Raw genomic sequence first — 26,451 nt, forward strand, 5'->3', positions numbered from 1 at the left:
TCCCTATGCCCTCTCTACCAGCACCATTTAGGGACCTAAACACCCCTTCCAGGTGCACCACTTCCAAACTCCACCACTGTTTTCAGTACTCCAGCCTGATTTACATCAGCGAGATCAAGTGGTAGCCATTTAGCAGTCTTGTGTCCTGTCCCGGCCAATAACACGACCTTTCACCTTATACAACCCATTGGTCTGCACATTCTACTTTCAAATTCGGGTTATTAGCACTTTTTGTGTTCTCTCTAGCTTACTCCCCACCCCTTTATCCAGTTTGCTTCCCTCCCCAACACTCACTCTGATCCCACCTGCCCATTCGATAATAAATAGGTTTAAATGCACCGACTTCCCCGAGGTTCTCCTCCCGTCTCTTCTGGATCAACCCCACCAACTCCCCCTCTGATTCTACCTATTACCCACAGAGTCTGTCTCTGAACTCCCTCGGCCCTCACCTGGTTCTACCCATCACCTACCACCCCTGACCTCACCCCTCACCTTCACCTCTCTGATCTACTTCGCAGCCTCAATCCCTCGGCACTGACGATCACTTTAATTCTACAAATGATTCTCGGCATGCTGAATCTCCTTAGCAGGTTATCTTTCTCCTCCTGTGTCACTTTCCCCCAGGGTTTGTTCCCGGGATCTGTGACGTCAGGACACACTGCCTCTCCCTCCCGTTCCCATACTTTCGATTTTGATTCCCAACTCCGCTCACTCCACCCTTCCCGGCAACCGATGACTCACACAGTAGCTCTTTTTCTGATTGGATGGATACAGATATTTGTAATTTTATTTCCAAGCGACTCAAACTTCAGTGACCACTTCTGCCCAGAGACCAATGATGCTGAACAGAAACAGATTATGATTGGGCTGCACTTTCGCGCGGACCAATCAGCGTGCAGTTTGGGAATGACCCTGACGGGCATCGCACAGAATCCGCAGACCTTGGGGAGCGGAGAGTTGAGTGCTGTTGGTATTGTACCGTGCAGTGGCGAAGGACTTGGAAACTCGAAACAGTTCGGATAGAGGGGGTATAATGATGCTGCGTCTACTACTGCTGGCCCTCCTATGTGGAGGGATCTCCGCAGGTGAGTGAAAAGTCAATGGTCAGCGGGACATTCAGCCCCCGGTCAGTGAGTGAGCGGATGGACACAGGGTAACCGTCCCCAGTCCAGATGTGAGGGAGGGTCCCACACCACCCAGCCTGAGGTCAGTGGCGATCGGTTTGGGAGTGCTGTGTGGTGGGAGCCCCTGAAGAGACTGCACACGGGAGGCGAGATGAGGAGGGATGGGTTAATTCCGACACCTTCACTGAGCTGGGCAGGAACTGGACAAGTGGACAGTGGGACACCAGATGACTGGTTAGCACTGGGGTTTAGAGGATGGCGCGGGAAGAGCCAATTCAGTCCTGTAGATCTGTGCTGGAGTACTGCTTCCTTCCATCACGTTAATGTGAGGTAAGTGTGTGTAGGGGCATTTACACAGGACAGAGAGGGGTTTGGACTGGGTTGTGGGAAGCAGGTTAAATGTGTTACGGTAGGGTAAGGAGGTGAGTCATCTTCGTGTTGTGAAGGAGAGGTTATTTATCTGTTAACCAGACGGGTCTATGTACTGGCCAGCGCTGACCACCCTACTTTATCAGAGACTGTATTGTCCAATCACTCCCTCCTCTCCACCCACTCGTTTCCTCACTTTCCCAGTTCTGGACCTGAAACATTAACTGTGGTGGGCTTTTCAGAGTTTCCAGTTTTATGGTGCAGCCCATTTTGTGTCTTCCTTCCTTTCCCAGGGATGAAATCTTTGGAGTTTGTAGCTCTGTGTTTTTACGGGATCGGCTTGCTTGCCTCGTGCCCAACCCTCCTCCTTTCCCAGCCGGTCTCGGAACCGTCCGTGGCTGAGTTTTTCAGATTGAAGAGTCCAAATGCCTCTTTAGTGTAATGTTAGTATCCGATTGCACCACATCCCCTGGCAGTGAGTTCCAGATATCAGCCACTCTCCGTGTAAAAACACCAGATCTCCTGTAAAACTCCTTCCTCTCGCCTTAACCTATGACCCCGTGTTTTAATACCCCTATGATGGGAAAAGGACTTTGACCGTCCATCCGTTCTGTACCTCTTACATATCGGGTCACCCCTTGGCCTCCCATATCGTACTGAGCAGAAATGCTGACAGTACTCAGTGCAGACTCACCACCGTTTTATTCAGTTCCATATTACTGAGAATGGGATTTTCTTTACCTTCTCTGTGAAGGATAATCTGAAAATTATCTATATATCAAGAACAAAGGGGTAAGAGCAGAGGTCCCTGAAGGATCAATGTGGCTGTATATATGTGGAGCCAGAGGTCTCAAATAAATACTCATCTCCACTTACTGGGGAGAAGGTCATGCCCAAGCTGGGGATTCAGGAAAGACTACAGAGACATCCTGAAACATTTCAGTATTATAAATGAGGTGTTGGTGTTCTTGAGGTGTGTAAAAATGGATAAATCCATGGGTTTGAATGAGAGTATCCAAGGATATTATGGAAATGAAGGCAAAAATTGGTAGGGCCCTGGGAGATCTGTTGCTTCAGTAGACAAGGGTATGGTATCAGAGACTGGAAGATATCTGATGATGTCCTTTTATGTAAGAAAGAGTGCATGGGCAAGTTACATAGAATAGTACAGCACAGTACAGGCCCTTTGGCCCACAATGTTGTGCTGACCCTTAAACCCTGCCTCCCATATATCCCCCCACCTTAAATTCCTCCATATACCTGTCCAGTAGTCTCTTAAACTTCACTAGTGTATCTGCCTCCACCACTGACTCAGGAAGGGCATTCCACGTACCAGCCACTCTGTGAGTGAAAATCCTTCCTTTAATATCCCCCTTGAACTTCCCTCCCCTTACCTTAAAGCCACGTCCACTTGTACTGAGCAGTGGTGCCCTGGGGAAGAGGCGCTGGCTGTCCACTCTGTCTATTCCTCTGAATATCTTGTACACCTCTATCATGTCTCCTCTCATCCTCCTTCTCTCCAGAGAGTAAAGCCCTAGCTCCCTTAATCTCTGATCATAATCCATACTCTCTAAACCAGGCAGCAGCCTGGTAAATCTCCTCTGTACCCTTTCCAATGCTTCCACATCCTTCCTATACTGAGGCGACCAGAAATGGACACACTACTCCCAAGTGTGGCCTAACCAGAGTTTTCTCAAGCTGCACCATTACCCTGCGACTCTTAAACTCTATCCCTCGACTTATGAAAGCTAACACCCCATAAGCTTTCTTAATTACCCTATCTACCTGTGAGGCAACTTTCAGGGATCTGTGGACATGTACCCCCAGATCCCTCTGCTCCTCCACACTCCCAAGTTAGGGAACTACAAGCTGTTGAGCCTAATGTTAGTGCTGGAAAATTTGCCACCTGGGATTCCGAGAAACTGGATCTACCTGTATTTACAAAGGCAGATCTGAGAAACTGTTTCTCACAAATCTGATTGAAGTCTTTGAAGAGGAGACCAAGAGGATTGACAAGGGATGGGCGGTATATGTTGTCAACATGGACTCTGGAAAGGCTTTTGATAACATCCTACATGGTAGACAGATCCAGAAAGTGAGATCACATGGGACCCAGGGTAAGCTAGCCAAATTGATACATAATTGGCTCAGTGATTGGAGTTAGAGTGTGACAGTGGACGGTGGATTTTTCAGATTGGAATCTAGTGATTGGTGTTGTGTTGCAGGCATCGGTTCTGGGACTCCTGTTGCTTGTTATTTGTGTTTATGATTTGGATGAGAATGTGGATGTCATTTTTGGAAGTTTGCAAATGACAACAACTTAACTAAAGAAACAGAACAAGGCATGGGTGCACTGATAAACTGAAATAAGTGAAAATAATCAGTAATTAGGGGAGGAGCAGCAGTAGAGCTTGGAGGGTTCTGCTGCCCCCTGGTGCTCTGATTGAAGCATGACAGGTAGTGAATAAAGAGATTGGCATACAAACAGATATACTTTATTGATCCCGAGGGAAATTGGGTTTGGTTACTGTGGCACCAACCAAGAATAGTGTAGAAATATAGCAATGTAAAACCATAAATAAATAATAATAAGTAAATTATTCCAAGTGGAAATAAGTCCCGGACCAGCCTATTGGCTCAGGGTGTCTGACACTCGGAGGGAGGAGTTGTAAAGTTTGATGGCCACAGGCAGGAATGACTTCCTATGACACTCAGTGTTGCATCTCGGTGGAATGAGTCTCTGGCTGAACGTACTCCTGTGCCTAACCAGTACATTATGGAGTGGATGGGAGTCATTGTCCAAGATGGCATGTAACTTGGACAGCATCCTCTTTTCAGACCCCACCGTCAGAGTTACTTTCATTGGTCATGTTACTGAGTACAAGACTTGAGATGTCATGTTACAGTCGTACAAGACATTGATGAGAATGCACTTGTAAATATTCTGTGCAGTTTTGGTCACACAGGTACAGGAAGGATGCAATTTTTTTAGAAATGATGCAGAAAAGGTTCACATGTAGTTACCAGAACAGGAGGGATTGGAGTGACTTTTCCAAGGAGCGAAGGAGACTGAGGGGTGACTTTATTGTACATTGCAAATAAGAGAGGTCACAGCACTGATCTATGGTACATCACTAGTTACAGAGTTCCAATCTGAACAGCATCCTCCTACCTTCACCTTCTGCCTGCCATGACCCAGACAGTTTGGACTCGTGTAGCCAGTTTCCTGGATCTCACGTGCCATGTTGTTCTGGTCCAGACCACCATGGAGCCCTTGGTAAATGCCGTATTCAGGTTATATTGTCAACACCTTACTAGTCTTCAAAAACCGTCTGAAAAATATTGAAGTTAGTGATGTAGAACTTCTTCCACACAGAGCCATGTTGATGATTCCTGATCAGTCTCTGACTTTACATAATTCCTGTCCTTTTTTTTGTCAGGAGCTTCCTACTACTGATGTGAGACTGGCTGCCTTTAGTTACCATGAATCTCCCTATTTCCTTTCTTGAACAAAAGAACAATTCTTTAGGACCACATTTGTAGTTTGCAAACATACAAAGATCTTTGTCTCGGTCCCATCAATCTTATCTCTTGCCTCTCTCAACAACCTGGGTATATCCCAACAGGCCCCATGGACTCATTCTCTTTCATGTTCTTAGAGAGACCTAACACAACTTCTTTCTTTAAATCTCCAGCTTCGTAGCATGTTACACACTGATCTAAAGGTGTTGGGTGCTGTGGTTGTGTGGCAGTTAACATGACATTATCACAGCTCAGAGCATCAGAGTTTGGATTTAAATCCTAGCATCCTTTTCAAGTTTATACACCCTCCTCATGGAATGCCTGAGTTTTCTCCGGGTGCTCCGGTTTCCTCCCACAGTCCAAAGATATGCTGTTTAGTGGATCAATTGGTCATTGTAAATTGTCCAGTGATTAGGTTTAGGTCAGTGTTAAAATTAAGGGTTGCTGATGGTGTGGCTCAAAGGGCTATTTGCGCAGTATCTATAAATAAATAGTGAAGGAGATAATCAAAAATTACAGAGGGATCTTGATCAGCTGGCTAAGTGGTTCATGGACTGTAAATTAGTTCAGATAGGCAATTTACAAAGTCCAATCCTGGCACGACTTTCAAGATGAATGGTTGGGAGTGTTGTAGAAGAGATACCCAGATCTTCAGCTACATGATTCTCTGAAAGTGACATCACAGGTAGATAGGGCAGCAAAGAAGGGTTTTGGCATCAGTCACCTTCATCAGTCAAGGCTCTGAGTATGCAAGTTGATTTATTATTTGCAGGACATTAGTGCAGTTTCATTTGGAGAATTGTCTGTTTTGGTCAATCTGCTTCAGGAAAGAAGCCATTAAGTTGTAATGCACCAAAAGTGAGTTATGAGCTTGTTCCTTGGGCTGGAAGGACTGTTACGGAGAGTGGTTGAGCGGCTTGGGACTATTGTCATTGGAGATTAGGAGAATGAGGGGTGATCTTGTCAAAGTGTGTAACAAGATAGAGAATTGGATGCTGTGTACATGGATTTTCAGAAGACCATTGACAAGGTGCCTCACATGAGGCTGTTTAACAAGAGCCCATGGTATTACAGGAAAGATATCACATGGATCACGCAATGGTTGATTGACAGGAGGCTAGGAGTGGGAATAAAGGGAGCCTTTCCTTATTGGCTACTGGTGACTAGTGTTGTTCTGTAGGGGTTGGTGTTTGGACTGCTTCTTGTTACATTGTATGTCAGTGATTTTATTAATGGAATTGATGGCTTTGTGGTCAAGTTTGCAGACAATACAAAGATAAGTGGAGGGGCAGGTAGTGTTGAGGAAGCAGGGAGGCTGCGGAAGGACTTTGCTGAGGAGAATGGACAACAAAGTGACAGATGGAATATAGTGTTGGGAAGTGTATGGTCATGCACTTTGGTAGAAGGAATAAAAGCTTAGACTATTTTCTAAATGGAGACAAAATTCAAAAATCTGAGATGGAAAGAGACTTGAGAGTCCTTGTGCAGGATTCCGTAAGGGTTAATTTGCAGGTTGAGTCAATGGTGAGAAGGCAACTGTAAAGTCAGCGTCCATTTCAAGAGGACTACAACATAGAGACAAGGATATAATGCTGAGCCTTTATGAAGCACAGGTGAGGCCTTATTTAGAGTGCTGTGAGCAATTTTCGACCCCTTATTTAAGAAAGGATGTAATGACATTGGAGAAGGTTCAGAGGAGATTCACAAGAGTGATGAAATGGCGGAGCAGACTTGGGGCCCAATTCTGCTTCTGTGTCTTATGGTGACATCTTAGGTGTTAATACCCACTGTCTTTTTCCTAGGGTTGGGTAATTACAACCTGAGGGCAAAAGTTTAAGGTGGGAGTGAAGAGAAGTTGCCAAAGGGCACCAATGTCCCCCAGTTGGTGGTTCGTTATTACCGAAGATGGTCCCAGATAAAGTGGTTGAGGCAGGTACATTAACAAATTTTAAAAGGTACTTTGATAGATACGTGGATTGGAAAAGTTCAACGTGAAAGAAGTAGTTTTGTGAACCATCTAGAGGATGTTGCCCTCGGTCGAGTTGTTCACTGGCATCATTTTCTTTAGGGGGAGATGGAAAAGACTGATGAATGGGACACTTGGATAGGAATTTTAGTTGGACTGAAGGGCCTGTTTCTGAGATGTGCGACTCTATGACTCTTCAGCCACACGTATTCCGATTTCTACACTCACTTGCACAGAGTAATTCACTACAACTGTAGAGTTCCTGCTTTTTGTCTTCTGCCAGACCCCCATAAATACTCTCTGCAGGACCACTCCTCTCTGCCTATTCCTTTGGTACCAACACCTACCATGACCTCTCACTTTTCAAGCTCCCCCTCCAGAACCTCTGTACCATTCTGACTCTTCCCTGACCCTGGCTCCAGGGAGGCATCTCACCTTCCTGGGCTCAGCTTGAGAAGCACTTGTCTTTACCCCTCTGTAACGATTCCTCCACCACTAGCTCTTACCATGATTTTTTTCTTCTCTGCTGTGGGTCATAGCCAGCAGTGGTACCACAATCTCGGCAGTTGTCACTGTTTCCCTATGAGAGGTTACTCCCTCAGCAGTGTCTGATATGGTATACATGTTTGAAAGGGCAGTGACCACTGAATGTTCCAGGTACTATCTCCCTGTCCTTGCCACCCTTCCTGGTGGTCACCCATCTTCTCCTCCTGGACCTGTGATGTGACCAGATCACTAAGTGGACCTTTTCCAGATTCTCTGCATCTAAAATGCCCCGGAGTCCAGTAGCTTTGTGTGTTCTGCCAGAGCTGTGGCTGGACGCATGTCCCACAGTGTTAGTTAGTGGTGAGTGGAAATGTATCTATAATCACACATCCTTCAGGAGGGACAGACCAATGTCCTCACCTCCCCGGTCTCCTCTCTGTGGAGAGAAAATAGTCACCTGAAAGAAAGGGTGATTGTTTGCTCCAGTTGTCACATTACAGTCCATTGAAACATCTGAGATGTGTCATTTGTATCATTGACCAACACAATCTGAGGATGTTTTGGGGGAAGCCCTCAAGTGTTGCTTTGCTTTTGGTCAGTGTCTCCTCTGATCTGTAATGACCTGTGTGCTCAAAAATCTTGTGCTGGGCAAGTTTCCGCCCCATGACAATGACACTGAATTTTTCAGTGGAAGTAAACCTGGAGCTATTCTGAGGATACATTACCAAGTTCTGTTTGTTGTTTAAAATAAATAAAATGATAGGTATCAATGAGTTTTATTTCTCATATACAATAGTTAGTTCTAAAATCTGCAGACAGATCATCACAAACTCCAAGCTCTCAACACTAACCACTGTAGAAACTGGAAAAGGAAATGTGATTGTGTACAATTGTGAAATATACTTGGTATGCCAGTGAGGTAGAGGGGGACAACCTTTTATGCACAGTTTAAATTCCTTTGTGCACAAGTAACAAAATCAGACCTCAGAGGGAACATTTTGTGCCAGCATACCATGCCCAAACATATAACCCGTACGTCTGTGTCATGTGGGAGGAAACCAGAGCTCCTGGATGAAACTCAAACATTCATGGGGAGAATGTACAAACTCCTTATTTTGGCTGGAATTGAACGCAGATCACTCACACTATAGAACCGAAACAGTCCTCTATCAAAGGGCAAATTGCTTTTCCTCACAGAATGGCCGCACCCTCTTTTCCTACCCTTCCTATTGCTTTCCTCTACCAGTGATCCCACAAATTCTGTTGCCTCTGGTTCTGTCGACTGATGTCCTGTCCATCAGTGGAGGATACGTCCTGCACTTAGATCCTGTCTCTGCTTTGAATGTGGCTCTTGGTGTGAGGGGTCAGTCCTGATTCTCCAGTTTTGGGAGTCTGATCCTCTTGGGGGGGGGGGGGGGGTTGGGGTGGACCCCAGCATCTTAGATCTCAGGGTGCTGGTTTCAGGTATAGGTTCTCCTTGCAATGTGAACTCCCAGCCCCTCTAACTCTCTGCTCCGGTTCCAGGCTCTCACTCTCTCCGTTATTTCTACACGGGGGTGACCCCGGGGTCGGGGGTCCCTGAGTTTATGAGATCTGGGTATGTGGATGAAGAGCAGACAAATTACTACGACAGTGTCATACGCCGAGACAAGCCCCGTCAGCAATGGATGGAGGAGAGTCAGGGACCCGAATACTGGGAACGGTTGACACAGATCTTACGAGGACATGAGCAGACATTCAAGGCCAACATCCAGATTGCCATGAAACGGACTAACCAGACAGGAGGTGAGTGGTGAACAACGTGGAGTGAGGGGTTGACGGGATGGACTGGGCATGGGGGGGGGGGTGTAACAGGGAACAGTGGTAGGGATTGTGGGGGGGTAACTGTATGGATTGTGTCAGGCAAAAGGGTAATGGAATTGTGAGGGTTGGGGATTAACTGGGAATTGTAGGGGGACTGTGGGTAGTGTGGGGGGGACCGGGTGACTGTTAGGGGGAATGGGGTGTGTGGGGAATTGGGTAACTGGGAGGACTGGCAGTTAACAGGATTGTAGGGTGGGGTGGGGGGATGGGGGTAATTGGGGAGGGGGTAATGGGATTGTGGGGCTTGAGGGTAACTGGGAATTGTGGAGGGTAAGTGATTGTGGAGGATGGGGGTTGATGGTGGTGGGGATGGGGTAAATGGGGATTGAGGGGGGGTGGTGATATCTGGGGATTGTGGAGTGTTGTGGAAATTTGACCTTGGGTGAAAAGAATACTCGACTCCCGAGTCTCGTTTCAGGACCTTTATTTTACTTGGTGCTAAGGAGAGAGAGAGAGAGAGAGAGCTGGTCTCCACCATACCGGACTCTACTCTCCTGTTACAATAGCGTCGTTTTATACAGTTCAGCGTAGTAACAACAGACTTAATATATCCAATCATTGTATAGGAAAATTATCACACTAACAATATGTTACTGTTCAATTAAAAAAAAGAGTAGTTCCAAGTTAAACTATCTTGCAGAGCTCAGCACATTGGTTTCTGTTTCTCTGGTCACAGCAGATTAGACTCGTAGACTCTTGCAAGAGTAAGCACGTAATGTCTCTATTTGCACACAGTGGTCTTTGCTTTTCCTCCACAAACCCGTTGTTGATTTTCTAGATCAACACTCATATCGTTTACCCTGTTCACATTCGTATTCTCTCATTGAGTCTCTCTCTAGGAGAGGGGCCTCATAACCCACAGGAAAGGGGCGCAATTTCATGCATTCCTCCTCCTCATAGCTATCACTACTGTCCTCATCCTCCTCCCCTTCCCGAGAGGTTCCAGGCCTTCCAGCTCGTCTTTGTACATACATGTAATAGAAATCAAGGGCAATTTTGTTCTGAAGAGCCCCCTTTCTCCGGGCTCGGTCTCCGCAGTGACAGCCTCTCGAGTCTGTCGGGTTGTATTGAGCCCCTCTGCTGTGGCATTCACCAGTTTCTCAAGGGCAGCGGCAATATTCATCAATTCTGTGGCCGTCTTCGTGACCCCATAAGAGGGAACCGTTATCATCCAAAATTGCTCCGTTTCAGAGATGGCCCTCGTCTTGTTTCTGATTTCCCCCTTTTCCCAATGTGGGTGGTCTCTTAAAGAGGAATACTTTCTAACCGGGCTACTGCAAACCTAGGGTACCAGTCATTCTTTAGCCAGGGGCAAACTCACTCCCCACAAATCTAAAAGGTGTTGTTTGGTAGAGGTGGTGAGGGGGAAGGTAGTACTATAGTGGCCGGTCCAATTACTCTTCTTTTCTCTGTGAACTTTTACTCCATCCTGCCTTCCATCGTCCATTCTCCTTACACCAACAGGTGTCTCCTCTCTGTCCATATACTATCATCCGGGGGGGGGGGGGGGGTGAGTCTGAAATGTCAGGGTAACATGGGAAATAGGATCCCTTTAGCAGACCCGTTGGCCCCCTCAGACCCATTCCCCATTCCCCTGTGGCATCTCTGTCTAGCCAGCAAGGTGTCCATCCTCTGGGCCGTTGTAGGTGGTACCGCTGCAGGTAAAATTGTTCCCCACGACATAGGACCTGCTACCCCCATCCAATTCCAAGTCCCCCCTCCTCTTTTTTTTTTGGTGAAGGCCTCCTTTCACTCGACTCAGCAGCTGAACAGGTGCTGTTCACTCCAGTTCACTCAGGTCTGTTGTTCCTCTCCTTTCTCGTAGTGTCGTTTGCACCGAGTGGCGTGAATCCAGTCGGGTTTTCCTTCTCCCTTCACTGCGGTCCGAGTGTCCAACCGGATTGATAGGGTCCTCTCCACCTCGGAGAGAAAGATTCTTTTGTCATAGTTCGAACATATACCCAGTCTCCTGGTTTGAAGAGGTGCACATTTCCTTCAGTCAGGGCAATTTGAGCCTCCCTCACTTGGCTGTTTAGCTTTTCCACCTCGTGACACAGTGCTTGTGCATATTTTATGGTTTTTCATCGTTCCAGATCAAAGCCACTCCTTCTGGTGTCATTGGCGGGGGGGGGGGGGGGGGGCTTCAGCCCCGTTGTCATTGGTCCACCCATGAATATTTTGTGTGGGATTCACCCCGTAATCCTATTCTTCCGGTTTTGCAAAGCATCCATTACCAGAGGCAAATCCTCTGACCATTTAAAATCATTCTGCTGACACACCTAGCCTGGTGCATTTCTTTGTTCTCCGTTTATTCCCAAGGATTGGGATTGATAGGGGAAGTTTAACTTCCAGTGAAATCCCAGGCTGACTTTCAGCCCTTGCACTAATCTGTTAGTAAAATGAGTTCCCCTATCACTATTAATGCAGAATGGAATCCCAAATCTTGGTAGGATTTCCTTCATTAGGGCATCCACTACTGTGCTGGCATCATCCTTCCTGGCCGGGAATGCCTCCACCCACTGAGAGAACATCTCTCTTACCCCCAATATATACTTGTAGCCTTTCTGTACTGAGATACGCACAAAGTCTATCTGTGAGTTTCCAAACGGCATTTCTGACTGGGGCAAATGATCATACTTTGCCGGAATCTTCCCTTTACTGTTCTGCTGACATTTCAAGCATGTCCGTGCTACCCTTTCGACTGTGACAGTTATCCCAGGGGTTTACCATTGCTGACTAATCGCACGCTGCGTCCCTCCCTTGCCCATGTGAGTCTGGCCATGGGGCGAGCAAGCCAGGGTGAAAACAAGCTTCGGGGGCAAACAACACGCCCACCAGGGTGGCAGCTTCTGTCCACACGCACTTGTGGTGTGGCAAGATCTTGAGCTTGTCGCAATCTGTCGATACTGATGGCAGTGAGGAGCTCTCCCTCTCCTGTTTCCACCCGGGGGGTGTGGGGGGGGCTGTAATATCGGCTGCTGCTGGGGCGCCACGTGTTCACTGTTGTGTCAGCGAAATGATTCCCTTTGGAGAACTCGTCTCCTGCCGAGGTCTGTGCCTCACATTTAATTATGTCTCAGGCTGCGGCAACTGGATGGCCTCTAACAAGTTAATAACCAGTTGAGAATGTTTTATAGGTTTTCCAGAGGAGGTAATGAATCCTCTGTTCTTCCAGAGCTGTCCAGGATCATGGGCTACTCTAATCTATAACAGGAATCAGTGTAAATGTTCACAGTCTGGCCTGAGGCCGAGAGATTCTGCTCCCTGTGTGGACGTTCCGTTTGGCAGGGCGTCAGCCTCTACAATCTCATCGGCAAAATGCTGTGTGGTGGTGGAATTGAGGAGCAGGGTCACGGCACGGGGTGCCAACACAGCACAGGGGGGATCGAGCACTCTGGGGATGGATTTTTCATTGATCACGGGTGGGGCTGCCATCACTCGGAGGGAGGAGGGCACTCACCTCACTACAGCAGGTAGGGAGGTGGAGTAATAGGCTGCTGGTCGCTTGCCACCCCCGTATTTTTGGCATTTTACTCCGGTAGTGAATCCTTGCTTCTCGTTAATGTACAGCAGGAAAGGCTTCTCAGAGTCAGGTAGGCCCAGGGCTGATGCCTTGTGAAGGGCATCTTTCTGTGTATCCTTCTCAAGTCTTTTTATTATTATTCAAAAGTACACAGGTACATCGAAGTAACAACACTTACAATGCCTCAAAAAAAATTATCTTAAAGATTGAAAATTTTTGTGAATTAAAAAGAAACCCTACTAAGCAAGAAAAGTGAGAAAAAAAAAGAAACCCATTGAGGGCACAACCCCGGAGCCAGGTGTCATAGAGAAAGCTTCTAAAAATAAACATCAAACTGCCAACAAGAAGAAAAAATATCTCAAAGAAAAATTTACTCTTAGATCGTGGAAGAAATCTATCAGTTAACTGAAATGATGGTAACGAGCAAATGAGCCCCATCTTTTCTCAAAATCAAATAAAGGTTCAAAGGTTCGACTTCTAATTTTTTCCAAACTGAGACACATCATCACTTGAGAGAACCATTGTGACAAAGTAGGAGCAGATATATCCTTCCATTTCAACAAGATGGCCCTCCTAGCTATCAATGTAACAAACGCAATAACGTGTTGGTCAGACAGAGAAATACCATTAATATTTTGAGGAATTATTTCAAAAAGCAGTCAATTTATTAGGTTGTAAATTGATTCTAAGTGCTTTAGAAATTGTCGAAAAGACTGACTTCCAGAACGGTTTTAATATAAAATATGACCAGAACATATGTGTCAGTGTGGCTATCTCAGTTTTACATCTATCACAATACTTGTCAACATTGGAAAATATTTTAGAAAGTCTCTCTTTTGTCCAATGGTAACGATGTACAAGTTTAAATTGAATCAGTGAATGACTAGCACAGACCGGGGAAGAGTTAACCAGCTTCAGAAACCGCGTCCATATAAAAGTCAAATTGAGTTCTTTCTCCCAATCCTGTTTAATCTTAAGTAAAGGACGCTTATCCCATTGTAATAATTATAAATTCTTCCAGTAGAACCTTTCAACAAGGGGTTCATATTCATAATAGTGTCTAACAAGTCAGCCTCCAATATATAAGGAAAATTACTTAAATATTTTTGTAAAAAATGTCTAACTTGGAGATATTGTAAAAAGTGTGAATATGAAAGAGAATATCTGTTGACTAATTGTTCAAAAGACGTCAGTCTGCCTTCTTTAAATAAATCCAAAAAAGACTTAATACCTTCATTTTTCCAAAGTAAACAAAAAATTGTATCATTCCAGGAAGGTTTAAAAAAGTAATTACGATAAATTGTACTACAAAGTTTAAATTTTTTAAGATTAAAAAAACTGCGGAACTGGAGCCAAATTTGTAAAGAGTGCTTAATCACAGGATATAAATTTAAATTAGCAACTTTAGCTAATTGTATAGGTAGAGCAACTCCTAATAACGAAGTTAAATACAACTGTTTCACAGCTCTCAGTTCCAGGTCTACCCATATTAGCTGGTCATTCCTATCACCTCAGTATAACCAAAAGGACATATACTGCAAATTAACAACCCAATAATAAATTGTTAGATTAGGCAAAGCGAGACCTCCGTCCTTTTTCAACTTCTGTAAATGATTTTTACTGATCCTTGGTCTTTTATTATCCCAAATAAAAGATAGAATAATAGAGTCAATCCGATCAAAAAACTTCTTAGTCAATAAAACAGGAATATTCTGAAATAAATATAAAAATTTTGGTAAAATCATCATTTTAACTATATGAATACGACCAACAAGTGAAAATGTAAGTGGGCTCCATCTACTAAATGAGTACTTCATAGAGTCCACTAAAGGAGGAAAATTAGCTTTATAAATGTCCTTATTTTTTTTGTAATTCTGACATCTAAATATCTAAAAGAATCCGTAACTTTGGAAGGAATATTATCATATATAGAGACAAATTCATTTAAAGGAAGTAATTCACTTTTACTAAAATTTATTTTATATTCTGAAAAATCTCCCAAGTTTGTCAAATAATTTTAGCAAAGCAGGAATAGATTCTTCAGGCTTAGAAATATATACCAGTAAATCATCAGCATAAAGAGAGATCTTGTGCATGGTCCCATTCATAAAAAATCCATGAATATTTCTAGCTTCACGAAGAGCAATAGCAAGGGGTTCTATTAGGGAGACCTACAGTTATTGGTGACAACAGGAGCTTTATATATCATTTTAATCCAATTATTAAAATTAATACCAAAACCAAATTTTTCTAAAACATTAAGTAAGTATTTCCATTCGACTCGATCAAATGCTTTTTCAGCATCCAAAGATATAACACATCGTGGAGTTTTAGAAGAGGGCGAATATATAATGTTAAATAATCTCCGAACATTTGAAAAAGAGTAACGACCCTTTATAAAGCCTGTTTGATCTTTAAAAATGATTTTACCCATAATAGTCTCCAGCTGATTGGCCATTATCTTTGAGAGAATCTTAGCATCAACATTCAGTAATGAAATAGGTCTGTATGAGGCACAATCAGTAGGATCTTTATCCTTTTTGAGGATTAAAGAAATAGAAGTTTCATAGAAAGTAGAGGGTAAGTCACTTTTCACAGAAGAATCTTTAAACATCTCCAACATATATGGAGAAAGCAGTTTTCCAAATGTTTAATAAAATTCTACAGGATAACCATCAAGTCCCGAGGCCTGACCAGATTGCATTGAAAAAATACCTTTATGGATTTCAGATTCAGTAATTTGGGCATCAAGAGTTTTTTGATCCTCAGCAGAAATTTTAGGGAAAACAATCTTTCGTTAAAAAGCATTCATTTCAGAAGAATCTACTGAAGATTGAGATTTATAAAGTTCAGTATAAAAATCTTGAAAAATCTTATTGATTTCTTCATATTCCCGAGCTGAGGTACCATCCTTTCTACGAATTTTCAAAATTTGCCTTTTGGTTCCAGCCGATTTTAAGTGAAATGCAAGTAATTTATTATTTTTATCTCCAAACATATAAAATTGGCTCTTTAACTTTAAAGTAGATAACCTTCGATTGGATGAGTTAATAATAGATTATATTGTGATTGAAGTTCAACCCTTTTTTTAAATAAGTCAATATTAGGGGAAACCGCATAGACATTATCTAAATCTTTAATTTGTTTTGAAATTTTATCTAATTCTGCTTTTTTGTCTGTTTTTTGAGTTTAGCTGAATAAGCAATAATCTGACCACGTAAAAATGCTTTGAATGCATCCCATATAATTAATTTGGACATACCACCTATATCATTAAAAAGAAAAAAATCTTTTATCTGGCTTTCGATAAAACTGATAAAATCAGAGTTTTGCAATAAAGTCTGAGACATGCGCCATGGTGGACGGGCAAAAATGACATAATCAAATTCAAAGGACAAACTCAAAGGCGCATGATCGGATATAGCAATAGCGTCATATTCACAGTTTTTAACATTAGGCAAAAGGCGGGGATCAATTATAATATAATCAATCCTCGAATATTTTTTGTAGACATGCGAAAAGAAGGAATATTCTCTATTATCAGGGTGTAAATGCCTTCATAGTTCGGTCAACCCAAAATAGATCAAAAAGAGATAACTGATGCAGAGCGGTTTGGAAGTCTCTGATTAGTTGAACTCTTATCAATCATAGGATTTAAACAACAGTTGAAATCCCCACACATTATTAACATATACTCATTTAAATCTGGCAATAAAGCAAATACTTTTTTTAAAAAAAAAAAGCAGGATCATCTAAATTAGGACCATACAAATTAACCAAAACAACCTTTCTATTACAAATCACTCCTTTAACAATTAAAAATCTACCATTAGAATCTGATTCAATATCCTCTTGAGTAAATATATTAGATTTAATAAAGATAGATACGCCCTTAGTTTTACTTTGCGAAGTAGCATGGAACTGCAGGCCATTCCACCATCTAAAAAACCTATTTTGATCTCCCGCCTTGATATGTGTCTCCTGAGCAAAAATTAGGTTGGAATCGATTAATAATTTTAAAAGTCTTTTTTCATTTGATAGGATGATTCCAACCACGTACATTCCAACTTATTACATTAATCCGTTTGACTGCCTTAGTATAATTTTATTCTAATTTACTTTGTACATGCGCAGAGCACATACCAATACGGGATTATCAAAGATGGCGGTGATGACCATATAGAAAACGCACATGCTCCGGAACCACCCAATGGGAAAGAACTCCTAACTCTAAACCCGCCCACCCTCCCAAAAGCCCGAAAAAAGGCAAGTGAGCTAAGATAGATGCGAAGCCATGGGCCGCTCTGTCAGTCTCGTCCCTCCCTTCTCTTCCCCCCACCCCACCCCAGCGAGTGCCTGTACACAAAAACATCAGGTGACTTTGCAGGAAAGACAGTAATGTCTCAGCAAAGGCGAGTGTTTACATGCCATTATGTATTAAACAAAAAAGAACCAAAATAATATCTCTTAAAGAGAAAAACCAGCACCATCTTAAAATTAAGCTTTAAATCTCTAAGAAAACGATTAAATTCAGTTATATAATGCTACAATAAAACAGATTATAAAGAAGGGTTAATAGTATATTTAACCAAACTAAATTTACAGAAATATTAATTAGTAATATCATATGTAACTAAACCCACCCGGATATATATATAAAAAGAAACCCTATTAATAGGAAAGAAAACTACCAATTAGTAAATTAAGAAACAACAAAAAGAAACATCAAAACCAAATATTAGATGAAAGGAACAAATCCCTTTATCCTCTTTTCTCAGTCAGATATCTAATTAGCCATTTAAACAGTCAAACTTGAGCCGTAAATCTTCTTTCCAAAAAAATCCAATAGGATATAGTAATAAGCAGGTTTTATTATCTTCTTTTATTAATCTCTCAATAAAATATCTAATTAGTCTTCATATATCTTTTAAACTATGAAGAATATACAAATAATCAAACAGTTTTTCAGATAGTTCATTCGGTAGTAACATCAGTGACGGTGACAGGTATAGCCTGAACAAAATCTAGCACGGCTTTGGGGTCGAAGAAAGTACGTGGAGAAGAATTAGGAGGAAAAACTTCCATTCTTGTCGGATATCTCAGAGTTGGAAATAATTTCTTATCATATGCTTGTTTCATTACTGAAGCAAATCTTGATCTTTGTTCCATTACTGCTTTCGGGTAATCTCCATAAAAACGGAGCTCAGACTCGTTGAATCTGAAAGCTCTGTTTTCTTGCCTGTCGCATTATTTGATCTTTAATTTTAAAGTGATGAAAACAAACCAAAATAACTCTTGGTCTGCTTGAGATTTTAAATTTCGAAAGACTGTGTGCTCTTTCATTAGCAGGCGGCTTTGATAAAATAGTCGGAAATAAAGTATGAAAGAGCTTACCAAAGTAAACTGTTAAATCTCCATTTTCAGCTTCTTCTTGCAATCCAACGAATCGTATGTTGTTTCGGCGAGACTTGGTTTCTAAATCTATAATCTTATGATATTTTTGCAAACGGGTTGTAGTTTCTGACAATTTCTGCTTGGTTAACTTCAATTCCTCTTCATGTTTAGTAACTTGAGTCTCCACATCTTTTAAGATTTCCCAGAAATAACTTCATTTCATTATTATTCTTTTCCAGTTGATCTTTAATTACCGTATTCTGTTCTTGAATTAAGTTCAATGTCCGAACGATGTCCTCAGCCCATGCTGGCATTTCATCAGATCTTTCCTTCGGCATCTTTCCTTTCCCATTCCCTTTGTCAGTAGATTCATGCAAATTCTTCCCACTTCTCGTAGACATATTGCTCCCCTTCAAGAATCAGCAATTAAAAATTATAAATTCAAAATTTAAGTTGGGGGGGGAGAGGGAGAAAACTAAGAGCAGCACAGAATTACTGCTACTCCATCAAAAGACAAAGGCGGTCTCCCTTTCCGTGTATCCTTGCGGCAATCGGGACCAAGTACATCGTCGGTGAAAGTGAATAGATACTGGCTGGCAGCATGTAGAGATGTAGAAAAAGCACCGAACGTGAGTCTGGGATGGTGAAGGTACTGACGGAGGTGCGTATAGAAGTGAGGATGATGTTGGTATCGGGGACCAGTGGGGCAATGGGGATAACGATCTTATTTACTGCTCTTGGGTCCTGCACGAATCGCCATTCGTTCTGCCTTCCTGGTTTAGGAATGGGAAGGATGGGGGTGATGCAGCACCTCCTGTATCAGGTGTTACAGGCACGATGCCCCCCTCTGCCTGAGCTGTTCGGCGATAATGCCGGTGAGAGCTTTCGGGTAGAGCAGGGGGTCTTGCGGGGGCGGGCACTGTCACTGGAATAACACCTTGAACATCATAGGTTTTACAGTAATCCTTCCTGTCTGCCTGTCAAAGATCTCGATGGTGAGCGTAGCCACGCCCGGGATTAGAACAGAGATTGTATGGTCTGGGTGTGAAATTTGTGATAGATGGTGCACTATAGATTCAATGCACTTTGGTTTTGGGGGGGGGGGCTTATGGCCACTGTGAGGTGGGGGTCCGCAGGTTCCCTGTGAGAGAACCCCTCTGTTTTCCATCTGTCTCGCTGTTGGTTGTTTAATTCTACTGATACCCCCAGCCCTTTGGGGCCGAAGAACAGAAGGGGTCCGGTTCTCGAGATCTCCGTGATCTGTATCCACTCAGACTTTACCAAATAAGTCGGCTGCTTTTATCAATTCCTTTTTGACTGACTCTGGAATTTTAGATATTTGGAGATTTCTACACCCTAAGGACAATGAGTGTTCATTTTTCTCACACATTTATCATTCTTACTCAAGAATTGACTACTTTTTTTATTGACTCTCATTTTATTTCATCTGTAATTGGTTGTAATTATGACATTAGAGCCATTTCTGATCATGCTCCATTGAAACTTTCTATTAAATTAATGGACACAGCTCCTAGTATTAGACAGTGGCGATTTGATTCTACTTTGCTTCAAGATCCGGATTTCATCAAATTTGTGAAGGAACAGATTGATTTCTTCTTTTCAACTAATACCACAGAAGAAATTTCCTGCAGAGCACTTTGGGACACTTTTAAAGCATATACACATGGACAGATTATCTCCTATTCTGTTGGTTTGAGAAAACGTATTAAGAATGAAACTCTTTTATTGGTTGATAAGATCAAAGAAATTGATGATAAATATTCTATTGCTCCTAGTAAGGAGCTCTATAAACAAAGAGTTGAGCTCCAAATGGAACACAGCTTATCACTTACATCCTCGATCGAAAATCAATTAATTTTAGAATTAAATGCTTTTCAGAAAGGGGTAATAGCAAACGTTTACAATATAATTATGAAAATGCGTTCAGAGGCTTCTTATAAAATTAAGAATAATCGGGAAAGGGAACTTAAGTTTACTACCGTCGGCCCTGCTTATCCGCGGATTCCGCATGTGCGAATGCAACCAACCGCGAATCGCGAAAACCCGGAAGTGCTCTTCCAGCACTTGTTGTTCGAGCACGTACAGACTTTTTTTTCTTGTCGTTATTCCCTAAACAATGCAGTGTAAAAACCATTTTACATAGCTTTTATGTTGTATTAGGTATAAGTAATCTAGAGATGATTTAAAGTATATGGGAGGATGTGCGTGGGTTATATCGTGCATCGGGATTGAAAAAATCGGAACAGGTACATCCAGTATTATTTAGCGTCGGTTAGTCAAACGTTTGTCTTAGTATATAGTATATATTTTACCTTTCTATGCATATAAAACACTTAAGAATGTATGTTCCAGCGCCGGCTCGGGAACAGAAGTTCTCGGGACTCGGGACAGATTGTTCCCAAGTGCGCTTTCCACCGTGCCGGGTTGATGTTGAGGATCAAAATCTCAATACTCCAAAACCCAATAATTAAACCACTGCGTTGCTTTGTAATAATTGTAGCTTTCTTTGGGGCAGAGCCTTTCTCACTTTATCCTTTAAAATTGTTCCGATCATTGACCGACGTAGCCTAGCGCTTTTCCAGTGATCGATGGCGTTTCATCTCTTTCCGATCGCTTTATTATTTCCACTTTATTGTCAATCATGATCGTGATAATTTTCGTGAACAGAAACACTGTGCATTCAGAGCTCTGGCGCCAGGTCCTAATGTCCACCGCACTGAGACAGGTTAAATAAGGTCTGGGGCTCCGCAGGGTCCTAAGGTCCACCGTATTGAGACAGGATGAATAAGGGACTTGAGCATCCGCGAATTTTGGTATCTGTGAGGGGTCCCGGAACCAATCCCCCGCGGATAAGGAGGGCTGACTGTATTCCTATTGAGAAATGGGAAGAAATTCTTCAATTAGTTAATTCATCCTCTATATGTTCCAAACATTCATTGATACAGTTTAAAGTTGTGCACAGGGCTCATATGTCCAAGGATAAATTAGCTCATTTTTATTCCCATATAAATCCTATATGTGACATATTATTCTGAGACAGCCTCTCTAACTCATGTTTTGGTCATGTCTGTCTTTGAAAAAATAATGGAAAGATATCTTCGATATTATTTCTACGGTATTGAGTATTTATTTACAACCTTATCCTATCACCGCAATTTTTGGTTTACCAATGATGGAGTCTATTCATTTATCTCCTTCTGCTTGTTGGATGATTGCATTTCTTACATTAACGGCTAAAAGATCTATTTTGTTGAATTGGAAAGAGATTAATCCCCCTACCACATTTCATTGGTTTTCTCAAACTATGTTATATTTAAATTTGGAAAAAAATTAGAAGCATCATATATGATCCTTCTATTAAATTTGAAAAGACTTGGAGGCCATTTATTCAACATTTTCATATGATGTAATTTGACCCTTTTCCAAACCCATTTCTTTCTGCTTCTGATTATATACATGTAGAGAGGATCGGAGTTGATGACACTTATGATTCTTTTTATTTTAATTCTTTTTTAGTTAGTGGTTAGCTTGTTAGAGTAGTTTCTTTTTGTGTTGTTTGGGGTATATAATTCTTTTTCTTTTTCTGTTTTTTTCCATGTTGTTACACCTAGTTTTTTGTGTTGTACACACTATATTTATATCCTGTATGGTTTTGGGAGACTTAATCCTTTTGTACCTATTGTCTATATATCTATCTACGTTAACTTTTAATTTTGTAATCCCAATAATTATGTATAAATTTGTTATTTTAAAATGTTGATATTAATAAAAAGATTGAAAAAGAAAGGTTCACTCTTCCTCTGCAAGCACCGTGTCACCTCCCCTTTCCTCACGTTTCTGTGCTCCCCCCATTATAGCAGTTTTCATCCATCCTCCAACCAGTGTGTCATTGTCTGATTACCCGGCACCGTCTCGTCCTGTCCCCAGACTCCTTCCCCCGGGGTATCACAAAAGCCTCCTTTAGCAATGGCCCGGAGGACCCATGGACACGTTTTATTCCCCTGGGAGGGGCGAGTACATCTGCACATCCCCCCGGGTGGAGTGAGTGTATAGCATCTGGCCAACCAATTGTGGAAGGGGTTTGGATCCTTTAGGGGTCGGGCGCCTCAGTGACTGTGACACGTACTTCGGTTGTTGTCTGGGGTTTTAATACAGGGATGTCACCTATCATGAATTGTGCGGTTTGCCCCCTCCTTCCCTTCTTTCTCTCTTCGTCCCCGTGTTTGCTGTCGAGTCACGCGGCCTCCCACAGCTCCTGTGGTGCTGTTCACTTCGGTCTCATCTCCGGCAGCCCTCGCGTCTCCTGGAGCCGTTGCGGCCCCGTCCTCATAGGGAGGGGCTGATGCTGTGGCAGGGGGCCTGGCTGCCTCTGCCTCTGGCCTCGCCCACAGACAGTGGTCATCTGTGTCAATTCCTCTGTGTCCCCTCCAGGGAGCACTCGGGGCCGACCAGAGCTACTGTCCCAGTGGCGGTTGGGAGGCCGGGGGATTATTCTTATGCAGTCATTTATCTTTCCCAGGGGGCTTAGGGGACCAGAGTCTCTTGGCCACCTCCTCCCATTTATTAAAACAGCCGATGAAATTATCCATATCCCAATTCGGATCCCATCTCCCATTTCCACAGTCTCTTTCCAGTCCCTTATCTAACACGTTAAATGTTCCGACATAGGGCCAATCTCCTTGCGACCACCCGTACAGGTCACTACTAAACGTTACCCCATATCGATCATCCCGTTTCACGTATTACTGTATCGGCCGGCGATCTGGGCAGTACCGGGGGTCCCCAATTAATATTCGGTGCTCTCTTACCTTCTCGATGTTCTTCTCCATCTTTTTACTTACTCTCAAGGTTCCTTTATCAGCAGGAACAGCATTACCTGATTGACCGCTGCCGTTCCCCATCCTTCCTGCCTTTCTCTCTTCTTCCTGTCAGCAGAGCGGTTTAATCTTCACGTCCCCCAAACCCCAGTTTCCCTTTGAGTACTCACCGGTTCACGTGATCCCTTCCCGAGCAGTGGGAGTCGAGTCACTGCGTTTTTTATGATTTCTTCCAATTTCGCCCCCTATCTTTTCTCAGTCCCCCAGGAACTGAGTCTCCAGACGGAGATAAGTACTCCTGGAGTTGTCTCTGCACTGGACGGCCTCGTAATGCCTTACTCCCAGAGTTCGGTCCCTTGAGCTGTAATCACTCCTGCCAATTCTCTCACTTCTTACAAATCTTCTCAATTGCCAGATTGTGAATGTTTGGTCCCGGCTCTCCCTTTTACCGTTGGAGCAGCCGGGACTATCCCCCAGGCACAAGAGTCGCAGCCGTCTTGTGCACGTTAGGATAGCGACCATCGATCGCTTCCCTTTTCGACTGGGGTTTTCCCAGCTGTTCCCCCCGTTCGTATCTCATTAACGCTGGGATCCTGCCGACTTGCGCCAGATGGTCGTGGAAATTTGACCTTCGTAGGGTGAAAGGAATGCTCGACTCCAGTGTCTCGTTTCGGGACCTTTATTTTACTTGAGACCAAGGAGAGAGAGAGAGCTGGTCTCCTCCAGCACCCGACTGTACTCACCTGTTACAATAGTGTCCTTTCATACTGTTCAGCATAGTAACAGCAGACTTATTATAATACGTCCAATCATTGTATAGAAATATTATCACTCTGTCAATATGTTACCATTCACTAAAGAAAACAGGGAAAAGTGAAGTTACAAGTTAAACTATCTTGCAGAGCTCAGCACATTAGCTCTTGTTTCTCTGGTTGCAGCAGATTTGACTCGTACCTTATCCCGCAAGAGCTTGCACGTAATGTTCTGTATTTGCACAGGAGGGTCTTTGCTTTGCTGTCTCCTCGACCCTTGTCACGTAGCTTATTAACCCTTTTCCTCCACATGGAGGGTAACTGTAGGGATTGTGGAGGGGTGGTGACTGTGGGGGGGGTGTGGGTTATTGTTGGGTGATGGAGTAACTGGGGGTTGTTGTGAAGGCAGAGGTAACTGGGGATTGTGGGGGGACTGGGTAACTGGTGATTGTGGGGAATTCCAGTCTATAAGCCAACCACCCCCCCTCCCCCCCCATTTTCAAGGTTAAAAAAGTGACTTTTTCATGTTACCTTTGTATAAGCCGACCCCTTTTGTAGGGGTTTTTGATTTAACCAGAAAAAAATCACAAGATCTCTCATGCTGGTACTCAGCTTCGCCAGATCCGGAACCTGGAAATTTTGTGAACCAGTACCTTCTAAAAAAATAGGCCCACACATTGTAGAGCATTATAAGTGAATTCTTAATAAATAAATCAGGGAGGGAAGTTTTGGATTTGGTCTCCAATGGTAAAAAATCCTTAGAAATGTAACCCCCGTGAAACCATTTAGCGCCCATCGTAATCTCATTAAAACGTAACACGGGGTGGCGGGATCAGTACGTGTACTCAGTATTGAGTTTGCGACCACCACGTACAAAAGATTAAAACGAATGGGATATGATGCTGGCTTCAAGCTGAAGGTTGTTGATTTTGCTAAAGGAATGAATAATCCTGCAGCTGCTAAGAAGTTTAGTGTAAAAGAGAAACAAGTGAGAGAGTGGGGAAAGGCAGAGGACACGCTGAGGGAAATGCCAAAGACAAAATGTGCAAACTGCGGGAAAACATGCCAGTGGCCAGAACTGGAAGAAAACGTTTTAGAGCGGGTGAATCACCAGCGATCGTCTGGATACATTGTTACCAGAGAAATGATTCGAGTTCAAGCGTTGAAATAGGACGAAAAACACCGTGAGGTCAGCGAAAATTTCAAAGCTACACGAAGGTGGTGCACCCGATTTATGAATAGACGTGATCTTGTGTTGAGACAAAAAACAAAGGTTGCTCAGAAGTTGCCGAACGGCCTTGAGAATAAGATTATGGCTTTCCAATCGTTTGTAATCAAGCATCGAAAGGCGCATTCTTACCCGCTCTCACTGATTGGTAACATGGACGAGGCACCAATGTTCTTTGATCTTGCTGGCAACCGCACTGTCAATCGGACGGAAAAGTCGCTACCTGTCTGGGACATGTTCAAAACGCACTTGTCAGGTGAGACAAAAGCAGCCCTGAAAGCTGAAAATAAGGACATTGCCGTCATCCCCGGTGGTGTGACATCCGTGCTCCAGCCACTAGATGTGAGTTTAAACAAACCGTTCAAAGAATTCATGCATCGACAGTGAAGCTGCAAATGACGAAGTGGAAGCAGAAATTGACAATCATTATGATGATATGGTGACTGCGGAAGAATGAGACGCGATTTCCTTCCGTGTATTCGTTTTTCCAAAGTTGGCACCCTCTGTATAAGCCGACCCCCTAATTTTAGGACCAAAATTTAGGGCCAAATTCTCGGCTTATACATCGGAATTTACAGTAGAAATGATCTCACAGGAGTTAGCATGTACTGTTCCCTATTTGCACACGAGGGTTTTTGCTTTGCCTCCACAAATCCCTCGTTGTTGACCTTCTAGCTCAACACTCATATCGTTTACCCTGTTCACATTCGTATTCTCTCATTGAGTCTGTCTCTAGGAGGGGGCCTCATAACCCTCCGGAAAGGGGTGCAATTTCAGAAATTCCTCCTCCTCATAGATATCACTACTGTCCTCTTCCTCCTCCCCTTCTCTAGAGGTTCCAGGCCTTCCAGTTGGTCTTCGTACATACATGGGGACCAGAGTCATCGGGATCTACCCTCGGGAGGGTAGTAGGGCACAGAGGAATCTCGTGGCCAGTGAACAAATGACCACAGTTACAAATATTGTCCCATAATACACCAGCATCCCCCACCAATTTCCAAGCGGCCTCCACTCTCCCCCAGGTTGGGTATAGTCGTGGATATAGTTTCTCAACTTTCTCAAATCGCTCCGTTTCGGAGATTGCCCTCTTCTGGTTTCTGCTTTCGCCCTTTTCCCAATGTGGGTGGTCTGTTAAAGAGGAGTACTTTATAACCGGGGGTACTGCAAACCCAGGGTACCAGTCATTCTTTAGCCAGGGGTAAACTCACTCTCCACAGATCTAAAAGGTGTTGTTTGGCAGAGGTGGGGGTGGGGAAGGTAGTACTATTGTGGCCGGTCCAATTACTCTTCTTTTTTCTCCGTGAACTTACTCCATCCTGCCTTCCACAGCCCATTCTCCTTACACCAACAGGTGTCTCCTCTCTGTCTACATACTACCATCCAAGA

General features: G+C 43.3%; 1 protein-coding gene across 1 annotated transcript in view; it reads left to right on the top strand.

The window, feature by feature from the left end:
• The first annotated feature begins 961 nt into the window (after positions 1-961).
• The window catches only part of LOC140716541 (class I histocompatibility antigen, F10 alpha chain-like), a 48,312-nt gene continuing 22,822 nt past the window's right edge, over positions 962-26,451 (top strand). Inside the window, exons 1-2 of the mRNA XM_073029358.1 lie at positions 962-1,085; positions 8,992-9,252. Of these exons, the coding sequence (XP_072885459.1) occupies positions 1,034-1,085; positions 8,992-9,252 (313 nt within the window). The 5' untranslated portion in view covers positions 962-1,033. The remainder of the gene's footprint in view (positions 1,086-8,991; positions 9,253-26,451) is intronic.

Source organism: Hemitrygon akajei, chromosome 2 (genome assembly GCF_048418815.1).
Source record: "Hemitrygon akajei chromosome 2, sHemAka1.3, whole genome shotgun sequence".
Lineage (NCBI taxonomy): Eukaryota > Metazoa > Chordata > Chondrichthyes > Myliobatiformes > Dasyatidae > Hemitrygon > Hemitrygon akajei.